The sequence below is a fragment of the Prionailurus bengalensis genome, chromosome D3 (assembly GCF_016509475.1).
Source record: "Prionailurus bengalensis isolate Pbe53 chromosome D3, Fcat_Pben_1.1_paternal_pri, whole genome shotgun sequence".
Classification (NCBI taxonomy): domain Eukaryota; kingdom Metazoa; phylum Chordata; class Mammalia; order Carnivora; family Felidae; genus Prionailurus; species Prionailurus bengalensis.
Genome location: NC_057356.1, coordinates 54,946,188 through 54,974,187, shown reverse-complemented (window position 1 = coordinate 54,974,187; position 28,000 = coordinate 54,946,188). Strand labels below are relative to the sequence as shown.

Here is a 28,000-nt window from a genome sequence, read left to right as displayed (position 1 = left end):
CCCTTTCTTTCTTTGTAAAACAAACTGTCCTCCAGTGTTAGAGCTGTGTTTGTGAGTCCACTTCAGGCTCACGGTCTAAGAGCTGGGTCTTGCAACTCTCATGCCCCTGCCCTAAACACTAAACTCCTTTCAATCTCCATAACCTCCTTTCTTCCACAGGGCTGGTCTGCAGTAGGTTTCAGATTCAGCACTACTCTCCAGAAAGGGGGATTTCCATGGCTCGGGACACAAGTCTGTATACAATCAGCTACCTTCAGAGCAGGGGATCCTCTTGTATTTTTCAGAGGACCTCAACATATGTGTAGGACTACACTACTGGATTTCATCCTCTCTACTTATGTGACTATCTCAGAGCCTATCTCAAGAATATCTAGATGCATGCTACTGTCAGACAAGACAGACATCCCAGAGACCTCCTCCTCCAGACATCTACATGTCCCAGGAGGAGGGAAAAAAACTGCAAAGAAAGGGTGGTAATACAGTTAAGAAGAGAGAGATGGCTTGCCATTATCATTAAGGGCACAGACCAACCTAGGAATGGATTTTTCTATGTTTTAGGTTCAAATATTTTCATCTAATAAATAAAATGTTTTGAACATTTTAAGGATTACTCAAGATTTCCTGGGTGTCTCTTAAAACACAAAAGTCATCTCAAGTATCCCTTAGATAAACACATTAGACCAATGTTCATCTGATGGTTAAAATCTCGATCCTTCAGACCCTAAATAAAAATTTCTGAATTTACTTATTTTTAATTTTTTAAATGTTTTTATTTGTTTTTGAGAGTGAGAGACAGAGACAGAGACAGAGAGGGGAGGGACCAAGAGAAAGAGAGACACAGAATCCAAAAAGCAGGCTCCAGGCTCTGAGCTATCAACACAGAGACTGACACGGGGCTTGAACCCATGGACCACGAGATCATGACCTGAGCCAAAGTCAGACGCTCAACCAGCAAAGCCACTGAGATGTCCTCTGAGCTTACTTATTTAATTGCAAAATAAAAAGATTTCTACAATTTAAAATCACGTCATTGATACATGGTGAGATTTGTAGAATCCTAAGTGAGTATCCAGCACCAAGCTCTCTCCCTTTTTCTAACATTATTGCATCTTCCCTTAATCCATGCAGGCAGTTCATTTAAATGTTTAGCTGCCTATGGTCTCATGTCTTAGGTAAATGGTTTAGGGGTTATAACAATAACCATTATATAGTTCTCTATATGATTAAAGAGTGCTTTCACATAACGTATTTTACTTGATGTCATTCAACGTATATTATTTTATTGTACCCTTACATCAACTCGGTGAGATACATAGAGGAGGCAGGATTAACTTTCTCGGAGATGCACAAAGTGGAAGGGAGTGGAAGTAAGTGGAAGGACAGGACTTGTACACATTGTAATCCTGATGATGACAATGTTTAAAAGGAATAAGAACAGTTAACACTTATTAGATAATTCTGTGCTAAGTCTGTAGGAGCTTTACATATATTGCAATAGACTCTGGGATTCATATATTTAACATTCCCTACTTCCACTCTTCTTGAGAAGCCTCAAAGGTCCGTGTCATTCTGATGAAACATGAATCTGGATCACTGGTAGGATTCAGATGAGGAAATCACTCACATAAAAAGTGACAGCACCTTTCCCAACTGCCCAGTATCTGCAGCTCAGTCAGCTTGTTCTCTAACCGTAACATATGTGGTTACCAGTTAAGGGTTTAAAGATGATCCAATTTTTCTATTCTACTTGCATGCATTTTATGGGGGAAAGTACATGCTTCCATAGCATTTATGAATGTGTGACTTAAAAGATACAGAAATTTGGTGTTAATACCCTTCAGAATCGGGATCACTTCACTCAGAAGAAAGCAGCCTCCAAGAAGATCAAGTGCCCCCAGGTTCAGCAGCCAGTAAATGATGGGTCTGGCCCATCTGACACTGAAGTCTGCTTCTTCTACTAAGTTAAACTGTTTCTCTTCATGAGCACAGGGGTTTTACAGAAACTGAGGACATACAGTCAAGATATTACACACAGTATCTACCTCATAATACCCACTTCTGCAATCTATCACTTAAAAAACATTGAGTATTTCTTTAAACTCTCAGATAATGGTTTAAATTGTACCTTCCCTTGGAGCACTTGTCAAGCAGTCATTAATTAGAATTACCTGTTTAATGATATTCTTGCTGCTACACTGCAAGCATTGGTTCTCATTCAGGTCCACCCTCTGCCCCCCGACCCCGGCTGATTGCAGCACTACTAAGTAAGCTTACACAGAGACCAAGGTAATTTGGGGAGATGTTTTCAGTCGACCTATATTAGGAATGATTATAGAATAATAAAGAAGGTTATGGGCTTTGATGTCAGATGAACCAAGAACCCCTACTCACTAGCTATCTGATCTTAGATATCTAACCTCCCTGAATCCCAGTTTCTTCACTTGCTCATTTATAAAAATGCTCTGAGGACAAAATGAGATAATGAATATAAAGCGCTTATGATTCCAATACGCCAAATGACTGCCTGTGGCAATATGTGCTAATAAACATTAGTTAATACTATTGGTTTGGCAGGGAGAGCTCTGAGAACATCCTAACATGAGGAGAGCTATTAAAAAAATGATGGACGTTAGATATTGTCTCTCTTTGAGATTTCCTGCATCAACTGCACTTGAGCTTCCGCAAATAAGGCTAGCTACACAGCACCATTCCTCATCGTGTGACCACAGCCAAACTTGTCCCACAACAGATTCACAGGTAAACCTGCACACGCTGTGCCCGGTTTCATCATCCAACAGTCTTTCTGTGTTTAACAAGAGGGGTTATACAATATGGTACTCTTTTAGACACCGCTCTGTTACCTGGAAAGAAAAGCACACTACAGGGACAAATGATCCTGTTATGTTTGTATTACAAATCAAGTAAAAATACTGAATACCAACAGTAACAACTTACTTCCAACCATACGCACTTAAAGACAAACTTTCAAGTAACTATAAGTAGTATCATACAATATCCATGAGGAAGAAAAATCTGTCAAATGATTTTACTTGACCAGCCTCATAAAACTGAGCACAACTGGGAGTAGAAAGATGGCTTTCTAAGGCCTAAAAGAGTTCAAAGCGTGATCACTGCCTGAATTTACAGATAAAATTCTATGCAACGGAGAGGTGACTTCTAATTTTCTGTGGGATTTTGGTAACTTTGTTCTGCCTCATTAAGTCTCTAATCTTTTGAAACAGTTACCATTACTTCTAACACAGAGAGAAAACAAAGTGAGAGATACCCAGAATTTCTACAATGTTCTCAAAAATGTAAAAGAAAAATATTAAAAACTACTTAAATGATGTGCATGAAACCTGTTTTAAAAGTAAAACATCTCTTTAATGAAAACGAAATACTTCTCCCACAGAAATCTCCAGGCAGGGTACTCTATTCAAACCCACCAATTATTAAAATGCCTTTTCTGTGAATCAAGTAAAACTTCTGCTTTCCTATGACTTCTACAATAGTTCTGGCCTTTGCCTTTGAATGTCACAATTATTTAATGTTAAATTACAAACGCTTTCCTAACATGAAAGCTTAAAGTCAGGTGACTGTTATGTGATTTGCAAAACGGGGCCCGATCATTTACTCATGATACACTGCCACCTGTTTGAATACACTGCTAAGAGCCCCGTCTTCTTTTATCTCTAGGCTAATGGATCCTCAGTTTCTTCCACCAATCCTCACATAAAATAGTTTGCAGACACTGTCTCGCACATCACTCTTCTTTGAACATTGAGTCTGCCGATGTCACTTCTAATTTACGTGCCTGAAGAATTATACTAATTGAAATAAATCAGCTAAATACCATTAATAAATGTTCTAAATGTAGTTTGAGTGAAACATAATATACTGAAACTATGACTTCCCTTTCCCTAACTCGTTTAATTACATTAATACAACCTAATAGGACACTCACTCTTTTTTAGCAGGCCTCATGCTGTCAACCAACTAAAACTTCCAGATCTTTCAACATTTGTTTCTGCAATCACACGTATAATTCTATGGCATGTATTTCCAAACATGCTGGACATAAATGTTTGCTTTATGCACTAGTGTTTGTTTCCATTAATTTTTACAGGCTCTGAAATCTTACTATTCCCAGATTTCTGATTATTCCAGGTTCCAGTTAAACTTTATGGTATCCACAAATTTTAAAAGTATTTACCTCAAATTTCATCTCTTTAGAGGAAGGTTGTTTGTTCAACCTTATAAAGTTCTTTGGGAATCATCATTCTCTTGTTCAATGTCCGATTCCCCCTATCTATTTTGTGACATCCCACACATTTGACAAGCATCACTCTGATGTATTCCTTCAAGTCACTCATGATAGAGCTGAACCAAGCAATGGAAAACAAAGCCACAACCATGCAGCTGCTGTTGGAAGCTCCTTTCAGACTCATCCCAATTAGCCAATCAACATACTTGGCTATAGATGTTCAATCTTCTAGAAATTCATTTAATTATACCCCAAATGACCAGCTGAAACTCAGCTCCAACAGGAGCATCCTCCTGATATGTAAGTCTAATAATCCTATCAAAAATAAATTAATTTAGTTTGACATGAATTAACTTGGAGAATCTATAATGCCTTCCAGGGATCACTACTTCCATTTGCAAATGCTTACAGTCATCTATTTAATAATACGGTCTAGAATTTTCCTGAGATTTAAGATAAAGCTCACTAATCTGTGACTTCAAACACTTTCTTGTATCTCTTTTTATAATCATCACAACAGCAAATACTTCCACAGCGGTGACTCTGCATTAGGCATTATTCCAACATGTATATAAACTCACTTAATCCTCATACCAACCCTCTTACTGTGGAGGGACTGTTATCACCCTCATTTTATGACAGATGAGGTAACTAAGGTGCAATGGAGGTTATTTAGCTCTCCCAAAGTCACACAGCTACAAAGTAGTAAAGCCAAGATTTGAAGGGCGGTGGTTCAGTTCTTGGACAATTCCTCCCCCATTCTCGGTGATTTTCCCCATGATCATCATCAGTAGTCCTGAGCATATCTGCAGATGCTTTAGGTGTCTCGTCCCCAAGCTCATATGTCATCATTTCATATCCCATCTAGATTCGATGGATATAATTTCTATGTGACTTTATCACATCTTCTTTAAAAGAAATTTGCACCACTTTATTATTTTTTTCTGCACTATTTTAAAGGGGAAAAACATAATGACATATTTCAAAGCTGAGAAATCATGCCCAGTAGTAAAGGTGCTACCACTCTGACCGTGAACATCAGACTAATTCCATGGCAGTTAAAACGCGCAGGCAGTCCGTTAACTCCTGTTAGTTGAATGAAGGAAATATTCACTTGTCAGAGGTGTTAAGGTTTTACTATTTCTAAACTAAGAGAATTGTCTCCTATGGAAATTCATATAGTCGCATCAGTTGGTAGTGAAGAAGATCTTCAATGAGTTTCACAAAAGCAAGCATAGAACATGCATAGGTTTTGTTGTAGAACCTCTCATAAAAATCTAAACATAATAATATAATTGAGCATAATTAGGTAAAATAATCCAAGTAGTCTTCCCAAGGCTCAATATGATTAAGATGATATACTCTAATGAGTTGGGAGTTTATTTTTTTTTATTACTATAGACATAATAACTCTAAAAACCTGGTTTGCAGAGAGGAGAATACAACATTATGAAAATTAAGGATCTTAATGTGTATTTTTGTCCACACATGGGAAGCTAAATATTGTCTACATGGAAACCTATGGACAAGGCCAGCATTCTCCTCAAGGTAACATTCTAAAGCAGCAATCGGCTGAGACCCCAAATTTCCTTATTTTCGGAATTCTTACAGGGTGCTTGTGTTAGTAACAGAGGGTAGTAATAATGTAATGCTAGAAAGCATTCTGTAATAGAAACATGCTAGGTACTTTTGCAAGAACTTGAATTATGTTAACATATTTCATTCTTACAACCACCTCTCAAGGTAGGTACTGGTGTTACAGAGAAGAGAACTGAGACACAGATGTATGAGTTCATTTACACCAGGCTATTCCCAAGTAAGAAGTCAGCCTGGGATTCCAACCCATGCCCTCAGACTCCAAGTGTTTCACCATTAAAATATACTCTCTTACAGCAAATGGTGCCAACTTACTTGGAGGGTAATTCAGCAAGACTGCTAAAATGTAAAAGGTAGGTGGTCCCATTTGTTCACTTTTAGGAATTTTTCTTACAGAAATCCACAGCCCATTCTGCAGGTTCAATGAAGTATTGTTTGAATTTTTTAAAGCACAAGACATAATCCAAGAGGGAGATAAGTAAATAAATGAAGGCACACACATACCATAAAATAATATACTGCCATTGCAAAGAAAATACGCACTGACATAGAAAGATGTCCACGAGAAAGCGATGAGTAAAAATAAACAAGCCGAAGAACAGGATGTATAGACAAAGCATGTATTCAAATTATGTGGTGTCCTTACACACATACACACGCCCACACACGCATCCACACATTAAAATATTCTAGCAGTTAACAAATATTACTCTGGAGAGTGGTAGAAAAGTTCAAGGAGGAAATGGCATACTTTTATTTATATTTGTGTATGTAGAAGCATAAATGCCTTTCATCATCTTTAAATTGTATATTAATACAGTGTGTCATTTAGCTAATTTATGCCAATATTACATAATACAAGTTATATAACTTATATAATCTATATACCATATGAAATAATATACACCTAATAAATAATTTAAAAATCAGTTCCAAACATAATAAAAATGAATACTCAAACAGCAACGAAAACCATTATGCACCTTATACTGAAAAGCACAGTGGAGAAAATAAAATCTAGGTATATTGAATTTTTTCTAAAGCAAATATTACTCATCATTCAATAGGAGTCAGGAAAATTCTTCAGTGTTATACTCACAGACTCGTTTGAAATGACACAGCATCCAGATGTAGCTGCCAGAAGGAATTAGTTGCAAAATATATCTTGAGATAATTGTAGAAAATGACTTTGTTATACAGAATGATTTGATTCTGACCACTTAAATGTTGAAGAATGACAAAGACAATGATGCTTTCTTTGTCCCAGTTAATAGTAACCTTTTTCTCCTGACTATAGTTACAAAACAACATCACCTCTTCAATAATTCATTGATTTAACAAATATTTACCAAGCACACACATACACCAAAATGAAACACAATAAAACGTGTCACCACCACCTCCAGAGACACCCATCTTCTGGTTTACTATAGTTAGGGAGGGGAGGGTGGCAAACAGCTAATTTACTTAGAAACGGATTTAAAATAAAAGGAAGGAGACCAGGCCATATGCCTTCTTTCATATTCCTTCAAAATGCTAATTTAGTCTATATAGAAAGGACCCTTGCCTACCCCATTTCCAGTGGTGGTATTATATGGAAGTAGTGATAATCATCATGGCATTTTTTTTTCTTTCTGGTCACTGTTTTATTTCTAGTACCTGGCACACAGTAGGCACTCAAAAAACTTGCCTAATGAATGAAAACAAGATGAACAAATGACAAGGAAGAATTGATGTACTGAATTTATTGTCTTGTGGACACAACTCCTTATTCTCCTCTTCTGAAAAATAACCTTTCCTACTTTGATTTAAATGCATATTCCTGTAGATACTTAATGATGGGGTGGTGGGATGGCAGGGGTCAGGCACACGAGGAGGGCCAATCATTGATCTTCCCCCGGATGCATTACCTAAAAATTCGAGAAAACAAATCTCAGTTCCTTTCTGATATTAACCCTATGTGATGAGCGCCTCAGATTTGGTAGAAGCCAAGTTTCTATCTATGTGAAAGAAACCAGGCTCAGAAAAGAAGGCTTCTGTACAGAAACAGAGATGAGGGAGCCCTGGACATGTTCACGCCTTCTTTTCAGATGTTGCTAAGGACCTTTGTTCTCCTACACCGGTGTAGGTTTATACACGTCATCCAATAAATTCTTCTCACTAAATTGGTTAGAGTTGGATTTTAGTCACTGTTCATGACCAAATGTTCATGACCAATCTGTGTGTTATACTAATTACTAAGCCCTTAGTTGGTTCCTTTCACAGGATATTTTTTCAAAGTACAAAATCTATGTCTGTAAGCCTGACATTAATTTTTTATTCCCTTAGAAGATAAATAAAACAGTACCTACTGCTAAACTTACTTCTTCTTCATCAGAAACCCAAATTCTTAGTGAAATGAAACTTGGGAAGGCAGAATGTTTAGCGCTTTGTGAAATACGTGCTTTGAACCATCCAGAGACACAGTTAAAAATTTAAAACAACTGTATAAAAGTGGGAACTCACCAGGCAAAGCTAGACATAATTCTAGCAGCAAGAGATTTTTATCTAGAACACAACTTTGATGAGCAATAGCTAAAAAACATTCCTCAATCCCAGGCTTCAGCAAAAGGGCCAACATTTTAAAAATATGAAGCAGGTATCCTAATATTTTAGCGATACGACCTAGAGGCTTTCTGAAGGCCAAAAGGCTTATGTGATATGTGCGTCCCTGTTTCTAACTGGAATCATGCAGAAAAATCCAGCATAACTGTTTATACAGAAACCGAGTCAAAGATCTCCCACCAGATTCACTGCACTCAATTTACTTGGAATTATGAAGACATAATTTGAGTATCTGCACAAAGATTTATGTAAATACGTTCGTGCGGCAATTACTTTTATATTCCACTTGATGTACTACCCACCTCAGTATTAGCCAAGTTTTCCAACCCTCTCCATCCTACCTCCCTTTCTGTCCTGTTTCTTAAACTATGTGCTGGAGGAATAAAGGCCATATTTATCAGGGCACAAAGGAAACAGAACTGGTTTCAATCAGCCGATATTTGTTGATATGAAATATGGGCTGAGTCTCTTTAAGGAGGTAATGGAGCATTAAAACTTACCTTTGCCAACAAAAGACTCTTTATGAAATCAGATAGTCCCTATTGCTTTTGAGACTTCCTCAGTCCTGATTTTACCAGTTGGGTTCTGCAAACTAGTAGGCTGGGAGCTCATTATACTATAATACCACATTTAGATGTCAGAATGAAGAAAAATGATTAGCTCTGATGTGATCAAAATATCTATTCCTTCGAAAGAAACACAAATAAGAATTACCTATTAACCAACTCTAAATTAGTGGTTACATAAAGTCGTACTTAGATTTTTCCCAGAGGTTGCCATTCAGCATTATTAAATTATGCCTGAAGATAAATTAGGCCAGATGTTTTTCTCTTAGATTCACTCAACTACAACAGGAGGCATTAGCCCCACAAAGAAATCAAATCCTCCCTGCAGAAGCTATCTGTAGGAAAAGTGTTGAGAGTTCTATTAACTACTCTGACATTCAGGTTTTACGAGATAACTAAGTCTGCCATCAGGTACAAAGAACATACAAGAGAACAAACATTGGGATACTCTGTAGGTATCCTAGTGCAAAGGGGAAATAAACATAGAACACATTATCTCCATATCACTGCAATTAAAACAGGAAAATGAAAGTCTGTTTTGTGACCACAGCAATTCAGAGGTGGCCTTGCCTATGATAATTATAATTAACATGCCCCCATATAAAAGGCCAAAAAAATTTTAAGATAAGGAATACACTGTGAAAATCAATGTCTCCTGCAGATAAATTGTTTCTTAATGAACAATATAATTTAATATGTATGGGACTATGCACTAATAACTCCATCCCTATTTGAGCATAAGATTGGTAGAAAATGGGTAGGAAATCTGGTTTTGAGTTTTTGCTTTAGAGCATGGAACAGATATGGTTGTGCACTGGTGAGCCGGAAGGGCTGGACAAACATTGTTCATCTGGTTTTAAGATGCATATGGTCAACACATTCCTTGTGGTGTGAATGGCCGCAGGCTTTCAAGACAAGTTTTCTTCATTTTCCCCCCTTTTCCTACATGAAGGAGTAGGGCTCAATGGGGAGTCTGTCAGCTGTCAGGAGTTTCTGTATGCTATATCTAGAGGAGAGTGGAAACCGGTGGGAACAGCCCGAGGGTGAATGAGCCCTCAATGGAAGGGAAATGTAGACAGGAATCTCTGAGACAGACTGGGAAATATAATCCCTTAGTGGGGGTGCTCCCTCTACCAGCATTGCCCTAGGCCAAAAGAGAGAGAGAAAGAGAGAGAGACAGAGAGAAAGCGAAAGAAAGAGGTGTTATTACAGTGTCTGCTTTCCTCTTCTCAATGGTTTGGAAATCTGGTCATACCTTTTCAATGAAGCACAATTTGTCTGCAATTGGAAACTTGAACTAATTTAAAATGTCCAGGTGCCCTTTTTCTATCTTTTCAACTATCTTGGAATTCAATTCTCTATTAACAATAATTGTTCTACTCCTTCTGGTTAGAAACTTTTCCTCCTCAGCAGACTGATAAAATGAAAAGCAATTATTTTATAAAGCAAAAATATGAACAGAATTATCTTAAGATAGAATGTAAAAGAGTTTTCCTTGTAATGAAAATTCCCTATTGTTTACTGGTTTAAAAATATCAAAGAGTACATACTAGAGAGGATGATTTTACAAAGCAATTTCATGTAATGGAGAAGAAAAAAGGGATTTAACCTTCTTTGCCTCACTTGCCTCTTAAGCATGTAATTATGCATTTAGTGTCTCATAAACAAAGGTAAAAGGTGCCCTGCAACAAAAACACCCATTTTGCTATACAGGCTGTATCTGTCAGGATAGGCAAGGATACAAAACAAGAAGAAAAAACAAAAGAAAAGAAAGAAAAGAAAAAAAAAAAGAACGCTGAAATCTCAGTGGATTAAAACAAATGCTTATTTCTCAGTCAACATTTCTATGTCCGACCAAGAACCGGGATGACTGAAATTCCATCTTGTCACCAGCTTCTGTGATCAACACAACCGAGCAAAAAATAAGGGGAATAAAACACTAGCTGGAGGGGACAAAACAACTCACATGGTTAATGCCTAACTTCAAGGGGGCAAGAAGTGCAACCCTACCATTTGTCCCCAAGGAGGAAAAATGAAAGAACTGTGTAGCAGTCTGCAGACCAACAAAATAGCCAGTCAACCATTCATTAAAGACAGAGAAAGATTGTTTCAAATAACTTAGAAGACCATCTTTTTTCTTCCCTGTAGACTCTATCCAACACAATTAAAGATAATATGAACACACAGAAAAAACTGTAACAAAACACTAAAGTTTATTAAAGTCCTATTGTTTGTTTCTTCATCATCCATTTTTCTGGATGACACCTTTCATGGCGTGGGGTTGCTCTTTTCCCTCAAACTGCCTACCACTGTCACCTAGCACCAAAGAGAATGAGATAAAATGTCATGAGAAGATAGAGCGGGAAGATGGGACAAATTAAGAAAAAACCTCATTCTTCACTGCAGCTTTTAACAATGGGAAAAAAATGTTTAACTTTCATGCATCTTGCATTTCCTACTATGAAGCTGAACTCAGTAAACAGTGAAGTCTGGAAAAAAAAAAAAAGGCAGAGTCACTGGAAGATTTTTTAAAACGCAGTATCTGTATTTGTTCATTCCCCCCACCTCCCGCTAGCAGTTTTTCTTATTCAGTTACTGGAAGTTGGCTTGTAAAGATAGCATTAGCCAAAAAGTGACAAGATACACGTGTAAAAATTGGAGAAAGGATAAAAACTGGAAATACTTTTGCATTTGTTTAGTAGTGTCTTTCGTTCTTCTCATTCCCTAATCAAACATCCTGGTGGATTAAAGGTGTTCTTCTCTTTATACATAGTACCATCTCTGCCTACAGCAGACCACACAAACATTAACACTCAGGACCATCACCTTCATCCAAAATGAGAAAGTATGGCCAAATTTCCACAAGACTGAGGGGGGAAAGGAGGACGTGGGGGCAAAGGAAAAGAAGAAATTTCCTGAAGTACTATCTTTGTTTCACTTAAGCTCTAGAAGAAGAGAAATAGCATTAGATGAATAAACAAGAAGTGACAGCAATAAGATTGTGATGCCCATATAATTCTACATGATATAAGGCTCATTCTGCTGATCTCATCTCAATATTCAGAGAAATAAATGAGGATTTACACTACAGAGAAGTTCGCTCTCTTTTGCTAAGCTCAGATCCTCCAAGGGTCATGGTCAACACCATAAAGAAAAGTTGGAATTTAGTCGGTGAATAAAAATATTTACTTACATCCAGAAAGTACCTGGAAGCTTCATCCAGAATTACATATTTTGTGAATTCAGATCCTAAATTGCATTAAATTATGTTATAAATGTTGTATATAGACTATTCATATCGAATGCTAAAACTGGTCTGTGAGGGAAAATAGAACAGAAACCATCTATGGTAGTTTTTAGCCTCCAAGTCAAGAAAATAAATTTCTGAGGAAACAGATGAAAGAAATCTTTAGAACCTTTGCAAAAGCTGCCTTGGCTTTAATATTTTTTAAATATGAAATGAATGTCATAAAAATAATACCAGGACAAATGAATGAGGAAGTATTTACATTAACACACTTAAGGACCAGAGCCCAAAAACTGGGCAGATGTGGATTTGAATCACTGCTCCACTACTTACTAGCTCAGCAAGTTAACTCACCCTCTCTGTAGTAAAGACAAGAGCATTTATAATTTGTTTTCCCAGTATACTTTCCATCTGCTTTTTATTGGTGCTTTTGTGTAATTTTCCTCTGCTCCATGTGATCCTTGTGTGGCAATCAATCATGTTATCTGATCCTGGCCACTGCTGGGAGGGATGAGTACATCAGCCAAGTAGGGCATGGTGAAGACTTCCCTGGGATTAGCATTGAAATAATAATAATAATAATAATAATAATAATAATAACAACAACAACAACAACAACAACAACAACACAATTAATAAAGAGAGAAAGACTGATTCCTTTTATACTGGTGTGCTAAGCTTAGAGGAGGGAGGTCTGGGGTGCCAGGTACCACCTTCTCTTGCCCAAAATTTGTCTTAAACTCTGCCTGTGTATGAAGACAAGCAAAAAGAAAAACAAAAGTGTAGAGAAAGCAAATACTTTGATGGCATTCTCTAAATGTCTCCATCCACTTAGAACTGAAGTCTACCCTTGGATTTCTCAGTTATGTGAGCCTTTTTACTTAAACTAGCTTGAGTTAAATTTATTTCACTTTCAACTGAGAGAAATTCAACTAAGAAACATTCTAAGTCTAAATTTCTTCACTTAAAAAAATGTGGTTAATATTATAATGTGTCTTTGTAGGTTTGCTCTCAAGATTAAACAATATAACACATATAACAAGTTAGGGCAGTGTCAGGCCTATCAGTACCCAATAAGCATTATTTCTTACTAGCCATTATTATTAATTAGTGTCACTTTAGTAACAGCAATATTTTATGACAATTGACATACTAAGGCTCATTCCTTTGTTATACAAGATTCTTATACTCTTAAAAGGAAGCTATGACACCAAGCTTATAAATATTTTACTTATATGTAAAAGGAGGTTATTTACTCTGCAAACATTTCCAATCTTCACTGTTAATCAATGTACTAGAAAATTCTTCTGTTGGTTTGGAAGTCATAGCAAGCCTTTATAAATCATCATTGTACCTTATTAAAATCAAATACAGAAGAAGGTTACTTTTAGGCTATTGAATTCCTACTACACTACATAACTTTAAATTTATAGCAAAGTATCTCTTGGGCCCTAAGAGGGTTGTTTTTTTTTTAAAGTTAATTTCCCAAAGGTCAAGGTCCATATCTTATTACATTCCCAAGGCACCTAACATATTAATGGCAGGAACTGAATATTTTCCAGTGCCATTAAGCATGATGACTATCAAATTATTATCCCAAAGTAGTAAAAGGTGCTAGTGAGCTGAAAGTAGACACAGGCTTTCAAAATCCATCAGCTGTCCAGTTGATTCTTGGGAAATTTGATCTCTTCTCTAGATTGTACAGTGCCAATTTAGCATGGCACAGAAATAAATCAAAGAGACATAAGTTTTATAGTTCTACAAATCTGTTGCAAACTTTTAGACTTAGCTCTAACAGCTCCCCTGAACAACCCGCTTTGACTTCTTCACTTTATTCAACTATAATCAGCAACATCTTAAAATAAGGTAGTGCATTAGGCACTCAGGAAACAATTATAAACAAGTAAACAACTAATTATAAACATTGTCACAACTACAAAGTGCTTTCAGAACACATAAAAGCTTCTCAAGGGAGACTGAAATCTGAAGAAAGCACAGGAATTTACCAGATAAAAAGAAGAAGGGGTGGGTGGGGGATGTTACACAGAGAAGAAACAACGTGAACAAAGTTAAGGGAATGTATGATAAATTCGCAGTACTTTTATATGACCAGAGAAGAAAATCAAGCAATGAAACTGGAGAAGTATGAATGAAACAAGCCTATAAGATGTTGACACAAGTGAGCTATACTCCTAAATAAAGGAAAGATAATAAAGGTTTTTTAAAAAGTCATACTTTGTATATATTGTACATGCCCATGTGGCAACTCCAGATTCACTCTCTGCCTTCCTCCACCCAGCTCTGTGACCCAGCAGACTGACATCTATACATTTTCTCAACAGAGATCCTTGTCCTCTGACTTCTGGATGGGTTCAGCCAACAGGAGGTCAAGTGGAGATCAGCAAATAGAAGGGAGAGAAGTCGGCGTACTGATGTGATGAGTGCCCCCAGTAGGGGTGAGGGCTGGCAGTGCTGATATCCCACTACCTCTGGTCACAGTTTGTGTCAGGCACCATTCTCCTATAATCACAGCCCACATCACTGCAGTACCTACTCCCTACTCTTTTTGGTCCCTCAAGTCTAAGGGGAGTGACAGCCTCTTGCTGGTGATATCCCTGATTTGCCTCACCCTGATTTGTTCTTTGCTTTAACTGTGCCCTAACTTTGCTTAATCACCCCTTTAAGATAATGCCATCTGTTTCCTACAGAAACTAAGTCAGCCTCAAGGGGTACCATAAACCAGTTTCACCTTTAAAGAAGCGGTTATGGATGCAATAAGAAGAATAATTCTGAGTGGAGGCAAGCCCGTAGTCAGTGAAATCAGTTACAAGGTTGTTACAGCCACTTAATGAGAAAAGGAAAACTACCAGGCATGAACATTAACTGGCATCTTCTAATGTCAAAACTATACTAAGTACGTTATACACATTACCGCACTTAAATATTCCAACCACTCTTTTATGTTATTCCCTTTTAATACACAATGGAAAAATTGAGAAATGTTAAATAATTTGCCCTAAGTCAAATACATAGTAAGTGGCAGAATTGAGACTGAAACATTATCTGCCTGACTTTCAGGCCTGTCATTACTCTATATTCTTTTCCTAACCTATATATGCCTGTATCAAAGTAAATTACAGTGGAAACGGATATAAGTGTAGGATGTAAGAACAAGGATTTGAAGATTTGAAGAAAAGGAGGTAGAACTGTGGAACTCAGTGATTACTGGGTAAAAGGGAAAAAATACAAAAAGGAATTAATGATGACAAGAATGTTTCTGTCTTGAACAACTGTGAGGATGGCTTTCCCTGAGAGATGAGAGGAAGAGCAGACTTGCTGGGAGTAGGAGGTGGTGAAGAAATGAGGCATTTGTTTTTAATCTTGTTGACTTTATCACTGCTATGAAGACACAGATGGAGAGGTTTCCACCATGGTACTGAAGAGGCCATATACACCTTTTCATCAGTGCCAGGTGTAGATACAGGAGCCAGAGTCTGACAATTAAATGCATCTGCCTGTGATTTGAATCTTGAACCTGGATGCACTGGCAGCAATGGCAGTGTCCTATGACAATGCTAAGTCACAGTGGTGACCATTAATGATGCCCATAGCAATATCCCAACTAGGCTATTCTTGTAGCATGACTGTGTGTGTGTCTGCTACCCAGCCTCTATTGATCCTTGCCTATTTTTCCAGCCTGGTGTTTGGATCTTTCTGAATAATTATATGAACTACTTTATGGTTTCCAAAAGACTCTTCTCTACTTAAGTTACCAAGACTTGTTTTCTGTTTCTGTTGCTTTCAGCCTGTAATTCTGACTGATAAAGCTCACACATTCATTGCTGTATCTTGTTCAGTATTATGGAGGTCCTTTTTGCTTTGTTCTTAAAGCATTTCCAAACCATAAGCTGAATATACTAAACTATTAGATGTTGAGTCAACTCTCAAAGATTTCAAAGAATTCATGATCTGGTGGGGATGCAATGCAAAAATTAAGTTTCTGTACTACAACATGATTAAAATTTTAAAACATAAAAAAGCACGAGTATACTCTAAAATACACACACACACACACACACACACACACACACACACACATACACACACAGTCTCATGGAAAATAAATAAATCTATCCAAAAACACTTAAGATAGAGTATTAAAACTACAGAACTTCAAGGATAAACAGAACTTGCAAGAACTCCCAGACACAAAAGCATATCACCTCTTAAAAACTAACAAACTCACCTCAGCCACAGTATCACAACCACTGACACAAGAACATAATGAAGAAACATTTCCAAAATATTAAGGGTAAAAACTGTCAGTTAAGACTTTTGTAACTAGCTAAATTATCACTCAAAGGTGACAACATTGTACCTTTTAGTTTTTTCCTATCAAGTTCTCTACTTTTATTTTAATAAAAGATGTGCTGAGGGGCACCTGGGTGGCTGAGTCGGTTAAGTGTCTGACTCTTGATTTCCGCTCAGGTCATGATCTCAGGTCCATTGGTTCAAGCCCCCACACTGGGGAATCTCTGTGTCTCCCTCTCTCTTTACCCTTCCCCCTTTTTTTTCCCTCTCTCTCTGCACCTTCCCTACTCTCTCTCTCTCTCAAAATAAATAAATACTTAAGTTTAAAAGAAAAAGATGTGCTGAGCTGTGTTAGAGATCGCTTTTTGAACTGTAATCTACATATTTGGGGGATAATCTTCCTAAAGGCTGCTCTTGGCCACTTTTATACACCCAATCTGGACTGTGTTCAGATTAAATTTATGAGGATAGGAAAGATTTAGGGAGAGAGTATGAATTACAGGGAGAGAATGTAGCAATTTGCTCATGGTTCTCTTTTTTAATTCTTATAACTTCATGGGAGTCTATAATTTCTTCAAAATGTTAAAGTATAATAAAAAAAGATTTCTTAAGGGGTGGGCAAAACAAAAACATTTCAGATATACAAAGACTGTTAACAAACCCAGAGCCCCTCATTAAAAAAAGGGGGGGGGGTGCCTGGGTGGCTCAGTCGGTTGAGCGTCCAACTTCAGCTCAGGTCATGATCTCACAGCTTGTGAGTTCCAGCCTCACATAGGGCTCTGTGCTGACAACTCAGAGCCTGGAGCCTGCTTCAGATTCTGTGTCTCCTTCTCTCTCTGCATCTCCCCACTCGTACTCTGTCTCATTCTCTCTCTCAAAAGTAAATAAACATTAAATTTTTTTTAATTTAAAAAAAGGCTGTTACAGGAGGCAATTTACCAAAAAAAAAAAAAAAAAAGAGAGAAAGAGGCAGATAAAATGTTGAAAATTCACTTCCTCTTGATAAATTTAATTAACTACCTCTGTTGTGTTTTAAAAGAATACAAAATAAATCTACATAAGGCAGTAGAAGTTAGAACATTTGTTGTGATGTATAATGGACATGTGAAATTCCTCATGTTATGAGGAAAAGCAATCACAATTGTTTCCAATATTGAAAAGGGCTTCCTATGACCTGTTGTTCTTTAACATGAAGATAATCACAAGAGTTTTTAAGCAGAGGAATGATTCAGTAAGATCAGATCTACTAGAAAGAGAAATACAGCCTCTGTAAGATTTTTAAAAGTAGAGACAAAATTAGTTGGAAGGTCAGAACTATGTAAAATTTAGTGAATGAAAAGAGGAAGAGCTAAATGTGAGCTATAATTAAGACAGAATTTACAACTCCCTGCAGACACCATATGTTTAGGTACACATAGATAAGTTTCCCCCATCCCAGACAAGAATGTGGTCATATTTCTCTTTGTGTGCCCAACGTACACTTTTGTGGGAAGTATCTAATAAATGTTTGTACTAGATACATTTCATCTAAAATCTCCAGAATTGTGGAAAGTATCTAATAAATAAACATTTATTGTTTGTACTAGATTGTATTGTTGTACTAGATACATTTCATCTAAAATCTCCAGAATATATCCTATAATAAAAGGATTTGTTAATATAAGTCCAAAATATAGGGAAAGCTCAAAGATGGAGCTCTCATCATGAGGGAATTGCCACTGAGGAAGGGTTAGATGGCCAAAGGAGAGGAGGAAAATGAAAATAAAAAGGAGAGGGAAGGCAGCATTCTGAGATACACCAACACTAAAGCGGAAACTGAGAGAAGGAGAAGCAAGCAAGCCTAAGAATAGTGATGGAAAGAGAACAAGGAGAGTATCAGAGAGGTTTGTTGCAAAATGACTTAATTTAATTTCTTGGATTGTTTTAAAAGAGACAAGAAATTAAACAGAAAGGATTTAGGAAAAGACTGCTTCTGGTTGCAAGAATTTGAAGATATAACATATTTTCAAGTAAAGAGATTTTCTTATAAATACTTTTTAAAATAAGATCATCTATTGTGTGCGCCTGGTGGAGGGACGTTTAGGCTGGAAGGGGTGATTTGGTCTTTGTCCTGTTTTGGCACAGAGCTCCCAAAACCTTGGAATTTCTTGTGTTGAGAATGATAAAAGAATCTTTCATGACGCTAATGAGGTGCCTCCTGGAAAGCACCTAAGGATGGGGTCTGGTTGGCAATAGAGGCAACCGTATGATTAGAAGGCTGGAACTTTCAGTTCCACCCCCTGACCTTGGGGAAGGGAACAGGGGCTGGAAGTCGAATCAAGTGCCAATGACCAATGACTTAACCAATCGTGACTATGTACTGAAGCCTCCAGGAAAACCCAAAGGGGCAGAGTTCAGAGAGCTTCTGGGTTGGTGAGCACGTGGAGACAGAGAGTGCCTCACCTGGAGAGGCAGGGAAGCCCCAAGCTCTTTCTCCATATCTTAGCCTATGCATTTCTTTCATCTGGCTGTTCCTGACTTATATCCTTTATAATAAGCCAGTGATCTAGTAATTAAAATGTTTCTCTGAGTTCTGTGAACTGTTCTAGCAAATTAATCTAACCTGAGAAACAGGTCATGGGAAGCTCTGATTTACAGCTGGTTGTAAGTACAGGTAGCAACCTAGACTTGCAACTGGCCTCTGACGTCCATGGAGTCATTGGAACTTCCAGTCTATAGTCGGTAGGTCAGTCAGAAGCACAAGTAACAGCCACCGGGACTTGCTCTTGACTTCTGAAGTGGGTAGGGGACAACGCTTACAGGACTGAACCCTTAACCTGTTGAATCTGATGGTGTCTCTGGATAGATAATGCCAGAACTGAGTTGAATACTCGGATACCCTGATAGTGTCTGAGAATTGCTTGTTGAATGTGTGAGGATCCCTTCCCTCACTGAAACTGAGTTTCAGAGCACTGAAAGGGCATCATACAGAGTCCTGATGGTCCAGACAACAACTCAGTTATTCAGCCTTGTCAACAAGGTCTTGACAGGAGTGCCTGGTTAACTCAGTCAGTTAAGCATCCGACTTTGGCTCAGGTCATGATCTCATGGTTTGTGAGTTTGAGCTCCATGTGGGTCTCTGTGCTGACAGCTCTAAGCCTGGAGCCTACTTCAGATTCTGTGTCTCCCTCTCTCTCTGCCCCTCCCCCACTCATGCTCACGCTCTCTCTCTCTAAAATAAATAAGCATTAATTTTGTTTTTAAAAAAAGGTCTTCATATATGTACAAATTATATATGCAGTCATTTACCTTTGACATTAAAAAGAAACTAAGAATAACCAATGGCTTCACTATATCATGCATTCTCTATGACTGATCTGGAAAATAAGCCCAAAGATCCTACCTCAATTTCTAACTCTTTGAAACTGTAAAATAGGTTCTAATGCCTTATAGTTAACAAAATCTTTGAAATGTCATGTCTTCTGAATAAGGTGAAGAGGGTCCATCCTATTTTCCCTCCCTTAAGTCATAAATAATATACTCAGAAATCAACAACCACATAACTGAAGAATAGAACCCTTGTCAAATAGCAATTTTGGAATTCTTTTAAACATCATTACATAGTTTTTCATGGACTAACTTATGCTAAAGACATGCAAAATAAACCCATGATAAATAACTATTATAAAATAAATTATACATCTATATACCTAGAAAAATTTTTTGCAAGTTCTGTGTCCACTAAGTATAGATTGCACTGCCTTGCAAGATTCCTGAGGTTCTAAAAGTTCCACCAAAGACTAAGGTCTTGGATGTCATTTAAGTTATACATTTTAGCTATTAAAGCCAATGTTCTGACAAGCCCTTTGGCTCTAACCCCAGGGCATGCATTTGCCTTAAACCACATAAGAATGTGTCAGAGGGCTATATGTCAATCAACCAGGAGAAGTGCCTATTCCCAATTTAATGTTGTCAGTTGCTGACATTAAAACCAGCAACAGTTAATTGTTACCCCTTCAAGTGGGAATACTGAGGGGAGAAGAGAGGTAGGTGTCTAAGTTCAGGCTGATAAAGCTGTTAATTGCTACCCTTTTATGTAGATTTGTTTAATAATGAAAACAATGTGGCTAATCATATAATGTTTCTATTTGTTCCCCAAGGGCTCTTCAGGGAAAGTTTCAATCCGGGCTAGATTTCCACAGCTACCAACTGTGCAGGGACAAAAGCAGAACAATCAAGGCACTCAGTGCTGGCAAATAGCTGAAAGTGGTTCTATACAGATGCCCCTCCTCCTTGCCCTATCAGAAAGGAGCCAGGATCTGCTATGGACAACCTTTGCAGGAGGGGTGCCGGGAGGATTTTAAATTATAAATTAATGATAATAATAATTTTGTGCAGATACTTAACGAAAAGGAAAGAGAGAGAGAGAAATGAAAAGCAGGCAATCTGAAAAGCAGGAAATAATAAGTCTGATGTAGGCTTGGATCCTCCCTATGTCTCCATGCAACAAATCAGTTAAATTCACATCATTTAAAGTGCCTGTGTTAGTTTCTACAAATCAGAGAGACACGACACAGTATTTTTTTTTTAATCCTGTGCCAGCCTTGCTCCTTATAGACAGGGTGATGATATTGGGCATATCATTAAACCACACATGTGGAGACTGAGTTACTGAAATAACCCTAGCTACCTACTGATCTCAAGAGACAGTGCCCTGTGTATGTTTTCTACAAACGGAATGCACATTACTCACTGATGTTTACTTTGCATCATTTGGCAAAGGCAATGGACAGAATAAAGTTGTGTTCTTTGAAATAAAATATTTCTAACATCAATTTTGTTTTCAGACTCTATTATCAAGTAACGGAAGCATTCAGAGACATCCCCAGACCACTGGTGTCCCCTCTCTGTACAAGAGACAGTCATTCTATTTTGTGTTTTTGAAAAAAAAAAATCCTATTTCTAACTAGCACCTATCGCACCAGCCCCATGCAACAACTTACACGGTCCAACTGTCCTAAAATCACTTGCAAATCCCCTCCCCCCAATCTGGCCACAATGTAATTTTCAACTTTATTGAGTGCCTACCCTCTCAAGTCTTCAGATATTTCTAGACTTGTCTGCGCGTTGCCTCCTGAACCCGTCCTCTGGCCTGCGGGGCTCTCTTCTTAGAATGTGCTCCTCTCATGACCTGTTCAATCTTACTCATATTTCAAGGACAAGCCCAATTTCACCTAATCCGCTAAGCCTTCTGCAGTCACCTCATACCACACAGCTTCTCCCTTCTGTGAATCTGTAAACTAGCACCTGCTTGATCATTCATGTGACACCTACAGATGGTGTCTGCACAGTCTTCCTCCAGTGTTCCTCGTCTCCTCTACTGAACTCAACACTCCTTGAAGATGTGTATCTTTGTATCCTCCCTAGCATTCGAGCTGCCTATGGAGAAACCCTCAAAAAGGTTAGGGACCATACTGCACATTCCCAGTGCATTTCAGTGAAAGTTGACACTATTACATAATTAAACATTAAACTTCATTACTTTGTAAGTTTGCTTTTCGCTGGTGAAATTCCTTTACAGGTATGACTCTACAAGTCTAAAAGTGACAGCATGCCAAGAGTCCATTTCTGACATCCGAGGAATCATCTGCTACCAAAGAATTTCTTGAAGAAGAGAAAAACTTAAGAAACAATCAATTCTTAAAATTCCCTTTCATGTCAGCAGGAAATAAAAAATTAACAACCCAAACACTAGGCCTAAGTTCACATTTCTCATTTATTTCAAACACGTTTTTCCCAACTGGAAACTCAAAACAGGCAGAGAGACTGCTAAACTCTTTTCCATCTTTCAAATTGCAAAACGAAAATTTAGGTTCCACATCTGAAAGAAGAGATGATGAGATGCAAACATAAAGAGATGATGTTACATGTACGGATGATAGAAAACAGCTGAATCAAACCAATGGAAATGTAAGCGAATGAAAATAAAACTCCATTTGCCAAATACGTTAGCCAGGCTCATAAGCCAATAATCACCGTCACGATTACGCTCATGTGCACCTTTGGGGCTTACCTCAGATCACAAGTCAAAACGTTCTCAACTGTGAAGGCCTGATCAAAACCTGAAATCTAAGCACCAGCAGCACAGTGAGAAAATGCCAAAACCAGTACCAATGCTCTCTCCTCCATCCCATGTTCATCATTCCTGAATAATTATATTTATTTCTAAAACACAAAGACAAAAGACAAGGCAACCAGTTAAGTTAACAATTATGAATTGTTTTCTATTTTAACAGCTACCAAAGCCATTTGGCTTTATTTCACAGAAACCCTAAGAGTTTATTTAGCATATAATGCATTATGCAAAAGAATGTCTGTGCTAAAGATTCACACAGATTTCCTTTAATTAATAACCCCCACTTAATTTTTAATAGAATATGATTTACAAAATTTCAATTTACTTAAAACCTTCAGTAACTCTGCTATGGCATAAAGAGATATGTATCTGTTTTCTCCTAAGAATGAGGCAAATTTGCCATTAAATTTTTTTCCCCAAAGGTCACCTTGAACTACAAAAAAAAAAAAAAAGCCCTACTAATAGTCATTATCTTTGGGAATGTACCTAAACTACAAGCAAATAAATCAGCCATGTTACCAAGCACAAAGCTATTGAAGATTGTTAAGATTTATTTTCAGGTGCCAGTGAGACTAAACAAAGATTGTAAGGAATGAAACAAACAGAAGAAACCCAGGGAACAAATTAATACATTGAATCATTATCTTACCAGCAGCATTCCCTATAGAACAAAGTGATGAAACTATCAAAAAGCACTTCTCAAAGCAACATTTTCGCATGTCAAAAAAAAATTAACCTAGAATAAATATATAAATAACAGTATGTTCTGTGTTAAGCCAGTAACAAAGAAACCCCTTAGTGCAGTAAAACAAAGTCTTGTCAAATCCCCATTTTTTACAAAGAAGCATGAAGATCCTTTCACAATGGTTTAAACTGTATTTATAGTAACAGAGTGAAGACTTGAGATAAAAGTCAAAAGGATTAAAGTCAAAGCCCCAGCTCGACATGAGTTATGGTTTTGATTTTTATTCTTATTGTGGTCTACAAATATTAAGACAGAAGATACTTCCATGTGATTGTGGGATCCTCTGAGACTCTATAACCTTAGAAGAGCAGATAAAACGAATGAAAATGCATCTGGTTTGGGAGCAGCCTCCATATTAAATGGCAATGCGCAAAGTAACCACCACAACTGCAGAAGGCTGAGGGGGAGTGGGGAGGCTGAAGGCTGAAATTTCTGCAATTGATGCAGGGCAGGAAAAAAAAATGAAAAGAAGAAAGAAAAGAAAAAGAGAAAGAAAAAAAAAGATGTGGTATTACTGCTTTAAAATGGCACCCTGTTAATAATCACGACATTCCTGAAAATACAGAAAAATTATACTACCATTCCTTCTTTCCTGAGCTAAGCAAGCTCACCACATACACACACTACATACTTCTGCAAGAAAACTGGTAGGGCTTGATAGCTGCACCTCTATCTAAAGCAAAATCCCTGGAGTTGCCACTCAGAGTTTGCAGATTTACGAACCATACACTTTTCTCACAAAGAAAGAAAACAAAATTTCTGTTGTCGACTGGAAGTTCTTACTCTACAGAGAACCATTCTTCTTCCATATTTTTTTTCTTAAAAATGAATGCAAAACTACATTTAAACATAAGCTTTTGGTCACAGTTCAAAAAATGTATTTTGCATTTCCTCTCCCGAAACCCTCTCTTTCAAGATAATCTCTCTCTCACGCACACACTCCAGTAGGAGATCTATATTATATACTATATGATTGGAAGGTTATTCTTAATATTAATTTGGATACTCTCTCCTTTCAGTTCCTATATTGCAAGAACCACATGCATATTTTCCGTTCATCCTTAGTCTCTACTTTTAAAATCAGACACCTGGTTTAACACTTGATGTCTTGAGAAAAGGCTAAAAGTCCTTAATAACAACAACCACAGCAAAAGCAGTAGGGGCAGTGTAAAATATGTAACGATAGTATTTTTATATCACAGAAATGCCCTCCCAAAAGGCATTACTTTTTAAATGAGTGTAAATTAAAACTATAAGAGTAAAAATGGTTTTCATGCAAGTTGGTAAGAGAGTTTAAGTCTATATGTATTCATATAATCATAAAGAAAATACTGAAAAGTCACAATTGCCCAAATGGATCCTTTTCTCTTTTATTCACGAAGTAAGCTAAGAATGATCATAAAGCCACAATTACAAATCACAAATTCCTGAGAAAGATATTTCCGGTACAATTACTTGCTATTTCATTCAGTATTTTATTTCAACTGTCACATTTTGAATACATACACATTTGTGCAACTACCAGGGGAAAAATAACTTGAACCAAATTGAAAAATTACCATAACTACTAGTTCAATATGTCTGGTTAAAATAGAGACATCTGGTCTATCATTAATTCTTTTGTGTTGATGACTCCTAGTGTGTCTTTTCCCATCAATGAACTTTGCAAGAGGAAAAGGCAACTTTTAACAAAAAGATGCGACTCAAAAATCCATCTCAAGATTTATCAATACAGATCTATTATGATTAGATCAAATAAAGCACAGTCCTTTCAGGAACAGTAACAAATACTGTTGAATACAAATGGTTAGCTTTAAATTCCATCAGAATAATGTTATTTATTAAATAATTCTCTGCAAGCAGATATAGGTAATTCATGAATCATTATTTTAAAATATTTATAAGTCAACTCTTTCGCTTGTTTAAAACACATACACTGAAGCTCTATAATAATACTTGATTGCCACTCCAAGGAAACTGAATAATGCATTTTCAGAAGCCCTGCACACCCCCACACAATTCTGAATTAATGGCTGAGCAAACAATAAGTAATGTACTATGCTCTAGCAAAAATTCAGTGATAACATCAATCTGGCATCTACTTAACACGTACTGCTTACTTTTCACATATTCCTCACAGATAAGTTTCCTTTCCCAGATGCAGTTCATTAGACAATGACTATCACCTGCCCATTCATCCACAGACAGTGAGTGATTCAGTAATTAACACAATCACAGATAAGGGGAGAAATCATAACATACACTACTACAAATTAAGAGATGAGGTAAAGGGGCCTAGCCACTCCAGCTTCCAATAACTAGACTGCAATTAAAAAGGACTTCTGTCACTTCTTCCTAGGGTAATAGGGTCAATTATTTAAAACCCCTTGCTCCAATCCAGAGACAAACCAGTAAGGCCCTTCAACCAAACTCAGATAATTACTTTTGACAAATGTTCTCCTTGAGCATGATGTAGTTACTCAAAAGCTTTAAAACAAAACAAAACAAAAAACAACCCACAGTCATAGTAAAACAATCTTTACAAAGTCAACCCAATAACATGTTCTTTGGTCTCGCCCCCTCTCCCGCCCCCCCCCCATATTGCATGCAGTCTGCCTTCTTTCAGCCAATTTATAAAAGATAGTAAGTTGCTAAGTAAATATTTAATTTATGCAGCCGAAACCCTGAAAGGCTGAGCTTCAAATGTAATGCTTTGCATTCCCGTGAGGCACACAGTACAGAAATATCCTTTTTAAAAATCCGTTTACAGCTGTCCTTTAAAAGAAGAAAAAGAAGAGAGAGAAAGAAAAAAGAAAGAAAGAAACCCACACATACACATGCATCAAACCAAAGACGCCGACGCCCCTCTGCCAACCAGCATTTCTATAGAGACATTCTTTCGATGATTAAAACGTAAGCTCCGAAAGGTTAAAGAAAAGCAGCCAAGTAACACCGCCCAGGAAGCCAGCATTAAAACACACCTAGCTGCACACTCTTAATAACCTCCCACTACAAATGACACTGACCCAACTTCACCAAACACACACACACTCGCCCCGACACACACACTCACAAATTGCACACACGTGCACAGAATGTACACACAAACATCGAGCAGAACACAATACCTACAAAACACAAACGAACTTGATCCACACAAAACATGCACGTATCAGTGTGCATACATAATGCACACGACGCGGCACACGGACACGCACGACCTAGCCCACATGCACACGCCCCACAAGTCCGTGTCGGACACACACCGTGCATGCACGTGTAAAATGTATGAACTCACAAACGCCGAACACACACACAGACCGTGCACAGAGAGTTATTGATGAAATTCCGGGAGGTGGAGGGGCCGGGAGGGAGTGGTAATTGCCACACAAAGGTCTCCGGAGCGGCAGAGAGGGAAGTCGAGCGGGCCGAGCGCTCGGAAATTCACCCGTGGCGAAGGCACAGCCGAGCCCCGAGAGCGAAGTACCGGGAGAAGTGTCCCGGGCGGTCCCGGGCGCCGCTGGCGCGGGGCTCCCCGAGATAATCGCTGCGCCCCTCCGCGCGCGCACGCACGCACACACACACACACACACACACACACACAGGGGCCCCTGGGCGAGCCCACTCCCGCAGAATAACAAAGAGCAGGAGCCCGGCGAGCGGGCGGCGGCTCGGGCTGGAAGTGGCCGTCTCCGCCGCCGCGGGCCGGCGCGGGGCGAGCGGCGGGGCCGGCGGGACGCGCGGGCGGCGGGCGGGGGGCGGTACGTACCAGGCGGGCAGCCTCGGCCCAGGTGCGGTCCTTCTTCTTCCTCTTGTCTTTCATGTTTGCATCTCATTGATGGTTCTGATGATGACGTGGGGGATTCCACGGGGTGCTCGGGGTTCGGGCGCGGAGACAATGACCCAGTGACCCGGTGACCCGCACTCGCTCCGCGGGGGGAGGCGCGCGGGCGGCGGCGGCGGCGGCGGCGGGTGGGAGGGATGGAGCGAGGGGGTGGGGTGGGGTGGGTGGGGGCGCGCGGGCGGCGGCGGCGGCGGCGGCGCGCGGCGGGCGGGCGGGCCGGGGGCGGGGGCTGGGGCGGCGGCGGCGGGGCCGGAGACAGGGGCGGGGGCGGCGCCGGCCGGGCTCGCTCGTGCGGGGCTCGCGCTGCGCCGCCGCCGCGGCCGCCGCGGTGACAGCTCCGGGGATGCTCCGCTCGGCCCCGCTCACAACAATACACTCTGACGTCACGGGGAATGGCGACGCGGCCGCACACTCGCCGCGCTCACACTCGCCGCGCTCACACTCGCCCTCTCGCGCGCGCACACCCGCGCACACTCGCCGCGCGCCCCCCACCCCAGCCACGCCCTGAAACCCTCGCGAGACCCCTCTCCCTCCAGCCCAGCCCCCCAGGTCCACGGGGCGCTGCCCGCTGGGTGCAGGCCGTGGCCCCGGGGCCCGCGAGGGCGGAGAACCGGAGACACGGTAGCCTTTGGAACTTGTGTACAAGTCCGTTCCGCAACTCGAGGCTTCTGTCCTGTGCGCTCACACTCACTCACGCGCACTCACTCA

General features: G+C 39.0%; 1 protein-coding gene across 2 annotated transcripts in view; it reads right to left on the bottom strand.

Moving 5' to 3' along the window:
• The window catches only part of ASXL3 (ASXL transcriptional regulator 3), a 180,430-nt gene extending 153,016 nt beyond the window's left edge, over window positions 1–27,414 (bottom strand). The window contains exon 1 of one of the 2 annotated variants that reach the window (XM_043558560.1): window positions 27,218–27,414. In XM_043558560.1, the coding sequence (XP_043414495.1) occupies window positions 27,218–27,271 (54 nt within the window). In that variant the 5' untranslated portion in view covers window positions 27,272–27,414. The remainder of the gene's footprint in view (window positions 1–27,217) is intronic. The other variant, XM_043558561.1, reaches the window with a different exon arrangement.
• Between the last annotated feature and the right edge of the window lie 586 nt (window positions 27,415–28,000).